Source organism: Pantherophis guttatus, chromosome 1, assembly GCF_059756535.1.
Source record: "Pantherophis guttatus breed Tessera chromosome 1, ASM5975653v1, whole genome shotgun sequence".
Classification (NCBI taxonomy): Eukaryota; Metazoa; Chordata; class Lepidosauria; order Squamata; family Colubridae; genus Pantherophis; species Pantherophis guttatus.
Window position 1 is genome coordinate 15,717,868 of NC_142063.1, and position 14,179 is coordinate 15,732,046.

General features: G+C 44.5%; 1 protein-coding gene across 1 annotated transcript in view; it reads right to left on the reverse strand.

The window, feature by feature from the left end:
- Positions 1–14,179, reverse strand: part of CERS1 (ceramide synthase 1) — a 51,042-nt gene that overhangs the window by 12,204 nt on the left and 24,659 nt on the right. Inside the window, exons 2-5 of the mRNA XM_034422607.3 lie at positions 9,908–10,067; positions 5,895–6,075; positions 4,054–4,215; positions 721–868 (exon numbers count right to left, since the gene is read on the reverse strand). Coding sequence (XP_034278498.2) covers positions 721–868; positions 4,054–4,215; positions 5,895–6,075; positions 9,908–10,067 — 651 coding nt within the window. The remainder of the gene's footprint in view (positions 1–720; positions 869–4,053; positions 4,216–5,894; positions 6,076–9,907; positions 10,068–14,179) is intronic.

The window sequence follows — 14,179 nt, forward strand, 5'->3', positions numbered from 1 at the left end:
TCAGCTGGGATTGTCAGAGCCTTTTGAAAGCCTTTTTTTACAACTTCTTCACCGAAGAGGTTGTAAAAAAAATGCTTTTAAAAGTAAAAAAAAAAAAGGCCACGCCCACCGTCATATTACCATCCCCCCACTAAACCATGCCCACAGAACTGGTAGTAACAAATTTTAGATTTCACCTCTGCAAAGGGGCAATATATAGAACCACGCATGTTCTTTACTTGGGGGATCAAATTAGTATATACATCATTCCCTCTTATTTTTTCCTACAACCCCTCTTAAATTGGCACGAGAGGAGAGAACAAGCTCGAATTCCCTCAGGAGCTTCCCTGGTTGAAGGGAGCTCAAACCTGAGTCTCCCCCAATCCTAATCCGGCACCTTCACCACTACAGGTAGTCCTCGATTTACGACCACAATTGAGCCATAGTGAATCATTCCAGCATTGACTTTGCTTGTCAGAAGCTCCCTAGGAAAGGTTGCAAATGACAAACTCAGCATCCCGGTTTCCAAGAACCCAAAGTCTGATGACATAACTGTTGGGATGCTGCTGCAAAAGTCATTAAGTGTGAGAACTGGTCCTCAGTCACTTTTCTTAGTGCCGTTGTGACTTTGAATTGGTCATTAAACAAACGGCGATAAGTCAAGGACTACCTGTAGTTCACACTGGTAGGTACGGAGCCGGTAAAAGCTGGACTAGCCTCTGACAGGAGCCCTTTACTTACCAGGAACCAATAGATATTCATCAGCATGAGGATAAACAGCAGCGCGTTGAAGAAGAAATAAAATGGGATTTTGGGGACAGACTGGAGGCTGGTGTGGGAGGTCGCATAAAGCACCTTCAAGGGGAACCAGTATAAACGGAACCAGAACCTGGAAAAGGACAGCAAAGCAGCAGAAGCAAATTTAGACTAGGGTTGTGTTCCGCCCCAGCTCCGGGTTCCTGAGGATATTGACACACACCAACGGTCCTTATCAAATTTATTAAGTAGCAAGAATAAAGCAAAGTCCGGCAAAAGTTGGCAACCAGCCCAGAAAGCAAGTTATGATAAAACTTCTCCAAAAATGCTCTGATGATAATTACAAGTTGTTTCTAGCAAGAAATTTACTAACAGCGCATGACTTAAATAGGCTAAGGGAGTGGCCAATTATCCTCAGGCTTTACTCTCGAGGAGACCTCCTCCTCCTGAGTAGCCACTCCTGCCTTTTGGCAGCCCTGCGTGCCCGAGCATTGAGGAGAGGCTCCTCCACTTCGCTCTCTCCACTTGAAGGAGCCTCTGGAGGTTCTGAAGGCCCTGGCTGAGTCTCTGCCTCTGGCACCACATCCTCTTCGGCCTCCTCGCTGTCCGACGCGAGCGCCGGCTGCTGGCCCGACACCACACCAGCCTCCTCGTCGTCGGGATCAGCCACGATCCGCGCAGGCCGCTGGCGGGCCACAACAGGTGGGGACCTTTCTGCACACATGCCTGGGAGGGTCAGTTGCTAGTTAAAATCAGCAATCTTGCAGATAAAGCCTGCCAAGGCGATAGGCGTCCAAGTTCTATTCTGATTCTGATCCTTGGGTTTTTATTATTTATTATTTTATTTATTATTTTATTATTTTATTTATTTAAATTAAATTAAATTAAATTAAATTAAATTAAATTAAATTAAATTAAATTAAATTAAATTAAATTAAATTAATTAAATTTGTATACCGCCCTTTTCCTGCTGGACATTCCAATACAAAATTTAAATTTTTTTAAAAGAATTACACAACTTTGGCCCAAAATTTAAAACATCCCAACTAAAACCCATAGACAATTAAAAATCTAACATCTCAAAAGGGGGGGGGGGAGTTTATGCCAGCCCTGCTTGGTGGAAAAGAAAAGTTTTTAGGGCACGGTGAAAAGCCCGGAGATCTGGTATCATGCGTATCTCCGAGGGCAAATTGTTCCAGAGGGCAGGTCCTGCCACAGAGAAGGCCCTCCCCCTGGAGGTCGCCAGCCGACATTGCCTGGCTGACGGCACCCTGAGGAGTCTCTCTCTGTGGGAGCGTGCTGGCCGGTGGGAGGCTATTGGCGGCAGAAGGCGGTCCCGCAAATACACAGGTCCTATGCCATGGAGCGCTTTAAAGGTGGTAACCAACACCTTGAAGCGCACCCGGAATCTGGTTTTAGTGGGTTTTTATTATTGTATGTTTTTAATCTGTGTTCGCCGCCCTGAGTCCTTCGGGAGAAGGGCGGCATATAAATTCTGTAAAATAAATAAATAAAGTAAATAAAATATTCAGTTGAAAGGAAAAAAGTGCACCAAACCTACCTGCCCATGGTGGTTTTCCTAATTTAAGAAGAAAGCTGTAAGGTTTAGGCAGAGATTTAAACCAGGAATATCCAACCAAGACTTGTGGACTTCAACTCCCAATTCTTCAATTCCCCAGCCAGCCACAAATTGAAGTCCGCAAGTCTTCAAGCTGCCACGGTTGGACAACCCTGGTTTAAAACATTTTAATTTTGGAACAGGACACGTCTTTTTCTCTGATTGCTGTTTATTGAGAAGGCTTGTAGGTTGCTCCAAGCACCCAACAAGCTGAACTTGCAGTCAGGATTTCCTGGCCTGACCTTTCTGGAAGGGCTGATATCAATCAGAAAAGCCAAATTTCCTTTATTTCCTTATTGTAATGGTAAAGATAACAGTTTCCCTTGACCAGTCGTGTCCGATTCCAGGGGGCAGTGGTCATCATTTCTTAGCCGAGGGAGCCGGCATTGTTGGAAGATGCTTCTGTGGTCATGTGGCCAGCATGACTACGCCGAAGCGCATGGAATGCTGTTATATTCCCACCAAAGTGGTACCTATTTATCTACTCACATCTTCCCACCGAAGTGGTACCTATTCAGGGGTGAAATCTACTTACCTTCCTTACTGGTTCGGAAGTGCGCACATGCATGTCACATGCAATTTTGGATCCTCTGTGCATGCGCAGAAGGTCCAAAACAGGTTACAACGTCCAGGTGAGTGGGCAGAGCTTCGTGCCGCCACCACTACCGGTTTGCCAAACCACGCACCACTGCCGCTACCGGTTCACCTGAACTGGTAGCATTTCACTCCTGTACCTATTTATCTACTTGCATCTTCCCACCGAAGTGGTACCTATTTATCTATTCACATCTTCCCACCTAAGTGGTACCTACTTATCTACTCGCATTTGCATGTTTTCAAATTGTTAAGATGGCAGCAGCTGGGGCAAGGAACAGGAGCTCACCCTGTTGCACAGCGCTTGGGTCTCGAACCCGAGCTGTCAAGTTTCCAGCCAACAAACCCCCTGTTTTAACCGTAAAGCCATCATGCCCACTCCTTAACTGTATACCCCAGTAAATTAGGGTGAGTCCATTCTGAGCTTCCTTCTCATGCTTTCTCCGTTTACTGGGTTTAATATTGTTATTTCATTAAGCATTTTTGCATTGTCATTTTTGTGGCTTTCTGCCATAGTCTTCCCCCCAAACATTCACAAATAGGTTTGGGCTTTGACGGAATTAAGACTTGTGACAGTTACAGCTATCAGAAGGCTTTTTCCTTAAGAGCAGTCTATCTTAAAAGGAGTAGAAGACAAAGCCACAATGTTCTACAGAAGATTCAACTGGAGCAACAGCCAAATACAGGTAGTCCTCGACTTATAACCATTCATTTAGTGACCGTTTAGTTACCACAGCACTTTCGCTCTTACAGCCATTGCAGCATCCCCATGGTCATGTGATCAAAATTCAGACATTTGGCAACTAGCATATATTTATGATGGTGGCAGTGTCCCGGGGTCATGCGATCAGCTTTTGAAACCTTTTGACAGGCAAAGTCAACAGGGAAGCCAGATTCACTTTAACAACTGCAGTGATTCACTTAACAACTGTGGCAAGAAAGGAGGTAAAACAGGACAAAACTCACTTAATAACTCTCTTGCCTAGCAATAGAAAGTTTGGGCTGAATTGTGATTGTAAATCAAGGACTACCTGCAATAATTCATAATATTCCTCTCCGGTTTCTTTTCTAGGCTGGGTCCCGTGAGATCTGAGGACCAGACTCACCAAGTAACACTGAAGGAGACGCAGCCGGCATTAGAAATGGTGTCGTTTAAACGGTGGTAAATGCCACCCCGGTACTTGAAGTAAACGTTGAGTTTGGTAAACTCCAGCTGGACGTCACTAAAGTCATGAAGGAAGAGCACAAGAATCCCTATGTTGTGGTATCTGTGAGGAAGAGAAAAGCGCCATTATTAGCCACGGGAAAAGGTCCAAGCTTTTCAATTCAGCAGGCCGCAGATGCGAGAGGCCTGTCATTTTTCCTTCCTCCAACGACCCAGACAAAAATCATGTCACTGCATCTTATTGGACAGCAGGTTTTAAACAGTACAATACAGAGGCTTGCTACAGTATTGGACATGCTAGACTTGGTATCGGCGAGTTGCATAAGAATACAGGCAGTCCTCAACTTACAACGGGTCATGCATACCCCGCCCATTGAATTCAGTAGGTTTGTTTAATGACCATGGTGTTTGCTTAATGACCAACGCAACAAGAGGTCGCAAAATTGGGGGTCATGTGGTAACCTGCTTAAAGACGAGCATGACCTACAACTGTAATTCCAGGCTCAATTAATGTCATCAACTGAGGATTATCACTCCTTGTTACAAAATGAGAGAATGCCCTATAGAAATGCTGCTGCTACCACACATGGGCCATTCTCCTGGTCTCCTCTGAACTACAAATTGTCAGGATTCCATGTAACACCCCCAACGAAAAAAAGACCCCGAGGTTTGAAGTTCCCCGAAGTTCCATTTTATTAGAGATGTCATATTGGCTCATCTGGGAAAACCCGAATCTGAAAGTTTCCAGGTTTTCCCCACCCAAAGGAAAGTCCAAGTCCCTTCCCCCTGCACCCACAAATTCATCACATGGTCCAATCAAAGCACTGTCCCAAGTGGAGAGGCCTCCCAGCCACACCCCTCCAGGTGCAGGGCAAGATGTCCTTGACTCTCTGAGAAATGAATGTTATTATGACTACATATCACCCCTGCTCCATACAATCCCCCCTCCCAGTTTCCCACAGCAGTAAATGTGCCAGGCTTGAAGGCCCAATGCAAAAGATGGCTTCCAGGCCTGACACAAACTTATTTGAATAATGGGGGGCTGGAATATCTGCCCTATACACATAGTCCTCAACTTACAACCATTCGTTGAGTGATCATTCAATATTACAACACTACAGGTAGTCCTCGACTTACGCCCACAATTGAGCCCAAGCTTTCCGTTGTTAAGTGAGACATTTGTTAAGTGAGTTTTGCCCCATTTTACGACTTTCCTTGCCACAGTTGTTAAGTGAACCACTGCAGTTGTTAAGTTAGCAACCGGGTTGTTAAGTGAATCTGGCATCCCCATTGACTTTGCTTGTCAGAAGGTCGCAAAAGGGGATCGCCTGACACTTCATGATTTATGACACTGCAATCGTCGTAAATATGAACCAGTTGCCAAGCATCTGAATTCTGATCACGTGACCATGAGGATCCTGCGAAGGTCGTAACTGTGAAAAACGGTCGTAAATCACGGTTTTTTAGTGCCGTTATAACTTTGAGCGGTCACTAAACAAACCGTTGTGAGTCAAGGACTACCTGTACCGGAAAGAGAGACTTACAACCATTTTTCACATTTAAGACCATTGCAGCATCCCCAAGGTCACGTGATTAAAAAAATCTGGACGCTTGACAACTGGTTTATATTTTGGAAAAATCTGGGGCTCAATTGTGTTTGTAAGTCGAGGACTACCAGTACTGTGAACATAACTGTGACGTCATAGAAGCTCAGCCAATGAGGACAGTCAGCTGGCAGCAGAGCAGCCAACGGTGCGACCGGACGAAGCTTTCAAGAATTACCTGAAAACATAGGAGAAGACAATGAGAGTCAGCGTGACCACGTGGTGAATGAGCATGACGACCGAGTCCTTGCGCCAGACATCCATGTAAAGGGTGGCATAGATAGAATGGGCATAAAAACTGCCTTGTATTAGATAGGTGAGTGCAATATCCAGTGGCACCTGCATTCCCTTTTCCCAATCTGGAAAGCCAGGCAGAAAAAGAAGAGAAGGTGAGCTCAACACACCTGCGGCATCCAAAATGCTCAGAATGACACGACAACAGATCAAGGAACTGAGCTGGCTCATTTGCGCATGAGCAGCGCCCTATAGGCCTGTGATGGCAAACCTATGGCATGCGTGCCACAGGTGGCACACGGAGCCATATTGGTGGGCACACAAGCGTTGCCCTAGCTCAGCTCCGGCACACATGCGCGTGCTGGCCAGCTGATTTTTCGGGCCTTTGAGGCGCACCAGAAATTGGGAAACAGACCATTTCTGGCCTCCTGAGGGCCTCCTGGAGGGTGGGGAAGGCCATTTTCGCCCTCCCCAGACTTCTAGAAAGCCTCTGGAACCTGGGGAGGGCAAAAAACAGGCCTACCTGGCCCACCATGCCACGTGCACATGCGCGGGTGTGTGTGTGGCGCATTAAATTATGGGTGTGGGCACACAGATGCATTACCCCCCCGCGCTACCCCGCTTTTGGCACGCAACGGCAAAAAGGTTAGCCATCACTGCTATAGGCTACTGTTACACAGCGAAGTTTCCTGTCAATACAATTTTTTTATTTTTTAAAAAATTTGATTTATATGCCGCCCTTCTCCGGAGACTCAGGGCGGCTTACAATGCGTTAAGCAATAGCCTTCATACTTTTGTATATTTTTTACAAAGTCAGCTTATTGCCCCCACAAACTGGGTCCTCAATTTACCTACCTTAGAAAGGATGGAAGGCTGAGTCAACATTGAGCCTGGCAAAATTCGAACTTATTAATTGCAGACAGCTGGAGTTAAATTGCTTTGACCAGGACCAAACGCTCGTTTGCAAAAGTAGGTATGGGTAGTCCTCGACTTACGACCGATCGCTTAGTCCATTAATACCTCCCTAAGCTTATTATTACAAGCTTCTTTGCGTAATGAATTAAAATAACTATTTTAATTCATTAATTTCGGCACAGTTTTGCCGAAAATCAAAAGCCAAGTTCTGGCTTTTAGCAAAACCATATCATAAAACACAGTCACATTGCATATGGGCGTAAAATGTAAATGCAGCCACGCAGCATCGCTTATATCCATTTTATTAATTTGTTTATCAAACGTCTACACTAAATAAATAGAGATTTCCTGAACAAAGGACTGTCGGTTTCATTCCTTTCAGACTAACAAGCCCCTTGCAACCTGCACTACAAATCCCATCCTCCTCAACTAAGCAACCTCATCTCAGTGGAAATCTAACACTTCTGGAAGACGTGTTCACATAAAAACCCTGACTGTCTGCTATTAACCCTTCCTTGTCTACTAATAAGTAAAAGAGCAGCATTGTCAACCGGAAAAAAAATGCCTTTGTAAAAGGGATCCGTGTATTTATCTAATTGTTATCTCTGCAAACCTTTAGCAGTTTACAATTAATAGGAGATTTGGGTTTTTTTTAAACCTACCCTGATTTCCCCAAAATAAGGCATCCCCTGATAATAAGCCCAATCGGGCTTTTGAGTGCATGGCAATAAGGCCAAGTGCTTATTTCAGGGTTCAATATATTTTTTTATATTTATTTTTGGGGAACACAGTAGGCAAAACCTCACTTTAAAAATGTTTGACCCCCAAAGACTATATTGCAAACTTCTTAATAATTTTGTTTCTGCTACAAAAACTTGCTGTAAAGCCTCCAAATTGAAAGAGCTCCTCCTGAACGAGAGGAACTGGTTTCTAAGGATGCTCTCTCCCTCACCCACCCCCAATTAAGCCCGGAAGCATGTCAGATGAAACAAACAAGGTTTTGAGGCTATATGCCAGGTCTCCTTCCAGATTCCTGGATTACATTATATATGAAGACTCCTTTCAAACTGCAGAAGCAGGATTAGGCGTTAATTTACCAAATGTAAATGACCCAACATTAAACATTCCCCAAATCAGCGGCGTCCAACCTTGGAACTTTTAAGATTTGTGGACTTCAACTCCCAGAATTCCCCAGACCAGGCTATTTGTGGACTTCAACTCCCAGAATTCCCCAGCCAGGCTATTTGTGGACTTCAACTCCCAGAATTCCTCAACCAGGCTATTTGCAGACTTCAATTCCCAGAATTTCCCAGCCAGGCTATTTGTGGACTTCAACTCCCAGAATTCCCCAGCCAGGCTATTTGTGGACTTCAACTCCCAGAATTCCCCAGCCAGGCTATTTGTGGACTTCAACTCCCAGAATTCCCCAGCCAGGCTATTTCTGGACTTCAATTCCCAGAATTCCCCAGCCAGGCTATTTGTGGACTTCAACTCCCAGAATTCCCCAGCCAGGCTATTTGTGGACTTCAACTCCCAGAATTCCCCAGCCAGGCTATTTGTGGACTTCAATTCCCAGAATTCCTCAGCCAGGCTATTTGTGGACTTCAACTCCCAGAATTCCCCAGCCAGGCTATTTGTAGACTTCAATTCCCAGAATTCCCCAGCCAGGCTATTTGTGGACTTCAACTCCCAGAATTCCCCAGCCAGGCTATTTGTAGACTTCAATTCCCAGAATTCCCCAGCCAGGCTATTTGTGGACTTCAACTCCCAGAATTCCTCAGCCAGGCTATTTGTAGACTTCAATTCCCAGAATTCCCCAGCCAGGCTATTTGTGGACTTCAACTCCCAGAATTCCCCAGCCAGGCTATTTGTAGACTTCAATTCCCAGAATTCCCCAGCCAGGCTATTTGTGGACTTCAACTCCCAGAATTCCTCAGCCAGGCTATTTGTGGACTTCAACTCCCAGAATTCCTCAGCCAGGCTATTTGTGGACTTCAACTCCCAGAATTCCCCAGCCAGGCTATTTGTAGACTTCAATTCCCAGAATTCCCCAGCCAGGCTATTTGTGGACTTCAACTCCCAGAATTCCCCAGCCAGGCTATTTGTGGACTTCAATTCCCAGAATTCCTCAGCCAGGCTATTTGTGGACTTCAACTCCCAGAATTCCCCAGCCAGGCTATTTGTGGACTTCAATTCCCAGAATTCCCCAGCCAGGCTATTTGTGGACTTCAACTCCCAGAATTCCCCAGCCAGGCTATTTGTAGACTTCAATTCCCAGAATTCCCCAGCCAGGCTATTTGTGGACTTCAACTCCCAGAATTCCTCAGCCAGGCTATTTGTGGACTTCAACTCCCAGAATTCCCCAGCCAGGCTATTTGTGGACTTCAACTCCCAGAATTCCCCAGCCAGGCTATTTGTGGACTTCAATTCCCAGAATTCCTCAGCCAGGCTATTTGTGGACTTCAACTCCCAGAATTCCCCAGCCAGGCTATTTGTAGACTTCAATTCCCAGAATTCCCCAGCCAGGCTATTTGTGGACTTCAACTCCCAGAATTCCCCAGCCAGGCTATTTGTAGACTTCAATTCCCAGAATTCCCCAGCCAGGCTATTTGTGGACTTCAACTCCCAGAATTCCTCAGCCAGGCTATTTGTGGACTTCAACTCCCAGAATTCCCCAGCCAGGCTATTTGTGGACTTCAACTCCCAGAATTCCCCAGCCAGGCTATTTGTGGACTTCAACTCCCAGAATTCCTCAGCCAGGCTATTTGTGGACTTCAACTCCCAGAATTCCCCAGCCAGGCTATTTGTGGACTTCAACTCCCAGAATTCCTCAGCCAGGCTATTTGTGGACTTCAACTCTCAGAATTCCCCAGCCAGGCTATTTGTGGACTTCAACTCCCAGAATTCCCCAGCCAGGCTATTTCTCTCAGAATTCTGGGAGTTGAAGTCCACAAGTCTTAAAAGTTGCCAAGGTTGGACACCGCTACTCTAAATAAAAGCTTTCCTCCCCCCCCCCCAATATGACCACAATGCTTACCATACCATAAAAGACAGAAGGTGGATCATGGAAAAAGGGGTATCCAGCAAAGAAGAGCAAGTAAGCGCTGTACAACCAGGAGATGCTGTAGAAAGAGAGTTTCCAGGCACTTTCAGGCACCTTAGCAGCATCCTTGGGAGGTAACTGACACCAATCAGCGATGGGCTGAAAGAAAGAAAAAGATCAGTGGGACCGGTTGATCTCTGATCTTCAACTCTTCATTTACAACTGGGGGGCTTCTATTGGCTCTCACCTGAGTGTTATCTGTGCATACAGGTACTCCTCGATAGGAGTAACACTGGTAGTCCCAGTGTTGCAGAATATACTCATATATGTAGCCTCATGCTACATAACTAAGCTCCATTTCATGCTGAATAAACTAAATTATTTATGTATCTTAAATAGAAAATTATCTTACGATAGATTTTTACCCCCAAAGTTTTTTATTAAAATAAATTTGATAAAAATAAAAAAAATCTGATTTAAATAAAAAAAATCTGATTTTTTTTGATTTCTTTAAAAAAATCATTGATTTTTATCCACCCTGCTGGGAAGGGTAGAAAGTTAGCACCCACCCCTCTCCTAGAAGAATGAAATATTCTAGCAAATATTAAAAAGGCAGAATATTATATTTCCCTGGATGAGAAAAGAGCAGCTCCCTGCCCCCAGCAGATATTTGGCGCCCATTGAGCAAGACTGGGCCAGCCTATCTACAAGACAATTAGCTCCAGGGTGATGGGATTAAGACACGACCCTCCAGGACATATATCAGCAGAGTTTACCACATGGCACAAACACCTGGAAACATTACATCACTCTCCAAGTTTCAACCAAACCTGGGAGCTCAGACAACCTATGATCCCTGCATAGCTCCAGGGGAGTCTGACAACAACCAAAAGAATACATGCCCTTGCCACAGGAACAGAAAGCTCAAGGGCAAGGCCCAAGAGATGGTATATATCAGGGGTGAAATGCTCCCAGTTCGGACGGGATCACCCGATCTGGTAGCGATGGCGGTGGGTGGTTCGGAGAACCGGTAGCAAAAATCCCTGCGCGTCCCCCCCGCCAATGCCCAGCTGAGCCACACGATCATCAGAGGCTTTTTTTTTACTTTTAAAAGCATTTTTTCTACAACTTTTTCAGCCGAAAAAAATGTTTTTAAAAGTAAAAAAAAAAAGCCTCTGATGATTGCGCGGCTCAGCTGGGATCGTCAGAGCCTTTTAAAGGTTTTTTTTCTACAACCTCTTCGGCCAAAGAGGTTGTAGAAAAAATGCTTTTAAAAGTAAAAAAAAAAAAAAAAAAAAAGTTGCCCACGCCCACCCAGTCACATTACCCACCACCAAGCCACGCCCACAGAACCGGTAGTAACGAATTTTACATTTCACCACTGGTATATATACCTCTCTCTCTCTCTCTCTCTCTCTCCTCCATGTGGTCAGCTCTACCCAGGACTTAAAACCCATATGGTCCTGTCCCTCAATAAACCACCTTTCCAATCAGCCTCCATATTTCCAGTGTCTTTCTCCGCACTTGGAACTGGATCCAGATGGATATTACATCCCACAGAAGTAAAAATAAAAATAAAAATAAAAATCAACCAGGAATATAAAGCAACGGCAAAGCACTTTGTACTTTTGCCAAGATAATGGCACGGATGTTCCCATATAGCTACCAGAAATAGTTGCCTTCTTTGGGGAAAAAACAACAACAACACACAAATGCCCTAAAATTGATACGAGTTGCCTTGTGCGTGTAGAATCGTTTTTTTTTATTTTTTTGCTAGTGCAGACAGAATCCTTAGACGTCGTTTTATACTTAATGATTCTGCTTGCACTAGCAAAAAAAAAAGGGGGGGGGGGAGGATTCACACACACAAGCTGAGACATGCTGATTTTACTGCAATTTGCTACGGCATGACTTCTCTGTTCTTCCAAAAGCTTCTCTTGAAGGTGAGGATGAGAGAAGCCTCCCCCAAGCGAAGACTTTCGGAGGTTTCCATTGGATGAGCTCTATGTAAACACAGGCAGCTAACAGCACTGCAAAACTACAGTAATCTTACTAATAAAAAAGAATATTCGTAGCTCACGGTTGGCATGAGGGATCCTTGGTGCTCTCTGAGCAGGCTTGTTTTCTTGCAGACGTTTCATTACCCAGGTAGGTAACATCATCAGTGCTAGTGAAACCTCTGCAAGAAAACGGAAGCTCAGACAGCACCAAGCACCCCTCACACAGTACAGGTAGTCCTCGACTTACGACCGTAACGGAGACCAAAATTCCCATTGTTAATTAATTAAGACATTTGTTAAGTGAGTTTTGCCCCATTTTATGACCTTGCTTGCCCCAGTTGTTAAATGAATCACGGCAGTTGGTAAGTTAGTCGCCTGGTTGTTAAGTGAATCGGACTTCCCCATTGACTTTGCTTGTCAGGAGGTCGCAAAAGGCGATCACATGATCTTGGGCACACAGCAACAGTCATAAATATGAACCCGTTGCCAAGTGTCTTAATTTTGATCATGCGATCACGGGGATGCTGCCAAACAGCCATAAGTCACATTTTTCAGTGCCCTTGTAACTTTGAATGGTCATTAAACAAACTGTTGTAAGTTGCGGACTACCTGTCATCTTATATTTACAAGAAAGATATACTAATTAGTATTCCTAGTAGTCCTTGACTTACAACCACTCACTTAGTGACTATTGGAAATTACAACAGCACAGAAAAAAGTGACTTACAATTGGTCCTCACACTTACAACCCCTGCAGCATCCCCATCAAAATTCAGGCTCTTGGGGCAACTAGCATGAATTTACGATAGTTGCAGCCTCCTGGGTTCACTGTTTGTAATCTTGACAACCGAAGTCCACCGGTGGTGGTGGCGGGATGGATTTGCTTAACCACCACATTATTTGCTTAACAGCTGCAGTGAACTCCTTAACAATCCCAGCAAAACAGATTGTAAAATCGGGCACGACTCACTTAACAACCATCTTGCTTAGCAGCAGAAATTCTGATTCCATTTGTGTTGTAAGTGGAGAACTACCTATATACATAAGAGCTGCAGGCATTTAGGCAAAAAAACTCAAATGCACAAGTACAGTATAGTAGTAACTGTGAGAGGGATCTTGGAGTCCTAGTGGACAATCACTTAAATAGGAGCCAGCCATGTGCAGCAGCTGCCAAAAAAGCCAACACAGTTCTGGGCTCCATAAACAGAGGGATAGAATCAAGATCTTGTGAAGTGCTAATAGCACTTTATAATGCCCGGGTAAAGCCACACGTGGAATATCTTGCATCCAGTGTTGGTCACCACGATGTAAAAAAGATGTTGAGACTCTAGAAAGAGTGCAGAGAAGAGCAACAAAGATGATGAGGGGACTGGAGGCTAAAACATATAAAGAACGGTTGCTGGAATTGGGTATGTCTAGTTTAATGAAAAGAAGGACTAGGAGAGACATGATAGCAGTCTTCCAATATCTCAGGGGCTGCCACAAAGAAGAGGGAGTCAAGCTATTCTCCAAAGCACCTGAAGGCAGGACAAGAAGCAATGGGTGGAAACTAATCAAAGAGAGAAGCAACCTAGAACTAAGAAGAAAATTTCCTGACAGTGAGAACAATTAATCAGTGGAACAACTTGCTTCTAGAAGTTGTGGATGCTCCAACACTGGAAGGTTTTAAGAAGAGATTGGGCAAACATTTGCCTGAAATGGTTTAGGGTTTCCAAGTAGTGGGACAGCAGGTTTCCTAAGCAGCGGGTTGGACTAGAAGATCTTCACGGTCCCTTCCAACTCTATTATTCTGAAGCTTCGTACCAAAACTCTTGCTTTTTAGAGCAATATTCTCTTTCATTTAATGACACCCATCTCTCTCATTTATTTAGTTTTTATGTTTTATTTAATCACTGGCCTGGTTTTCTGGCAGCCACCAGGTATAGTGTTCTTGACTTCATTGCTAATGGAAGCCCAACCCTTCTGCTTTATTTGTTATGCCGAGTCCACAGAATTAAATGGGAATGCCAGCTTGGAATATTAGATGAGAGAGAATATATATAAAAAAAAGACATTTGCTGCAGGAAGCCCCTGGTGCCTTAAAACATCTCTGAAATTGCTGGAGTCCAGAATGCTGAAATCGGACCAAGGGATTCTAAACATGTTTTGCCACAAAGCTCAACGCTTAACTAATCACCCAAAAGTATTTTTGGAGTGGGAGGGCTGCAATTGATGATTTACTTTGCCTGTTTTTATGGTACAGGTAGTCCTCAAGTTACAACCATTCATTTA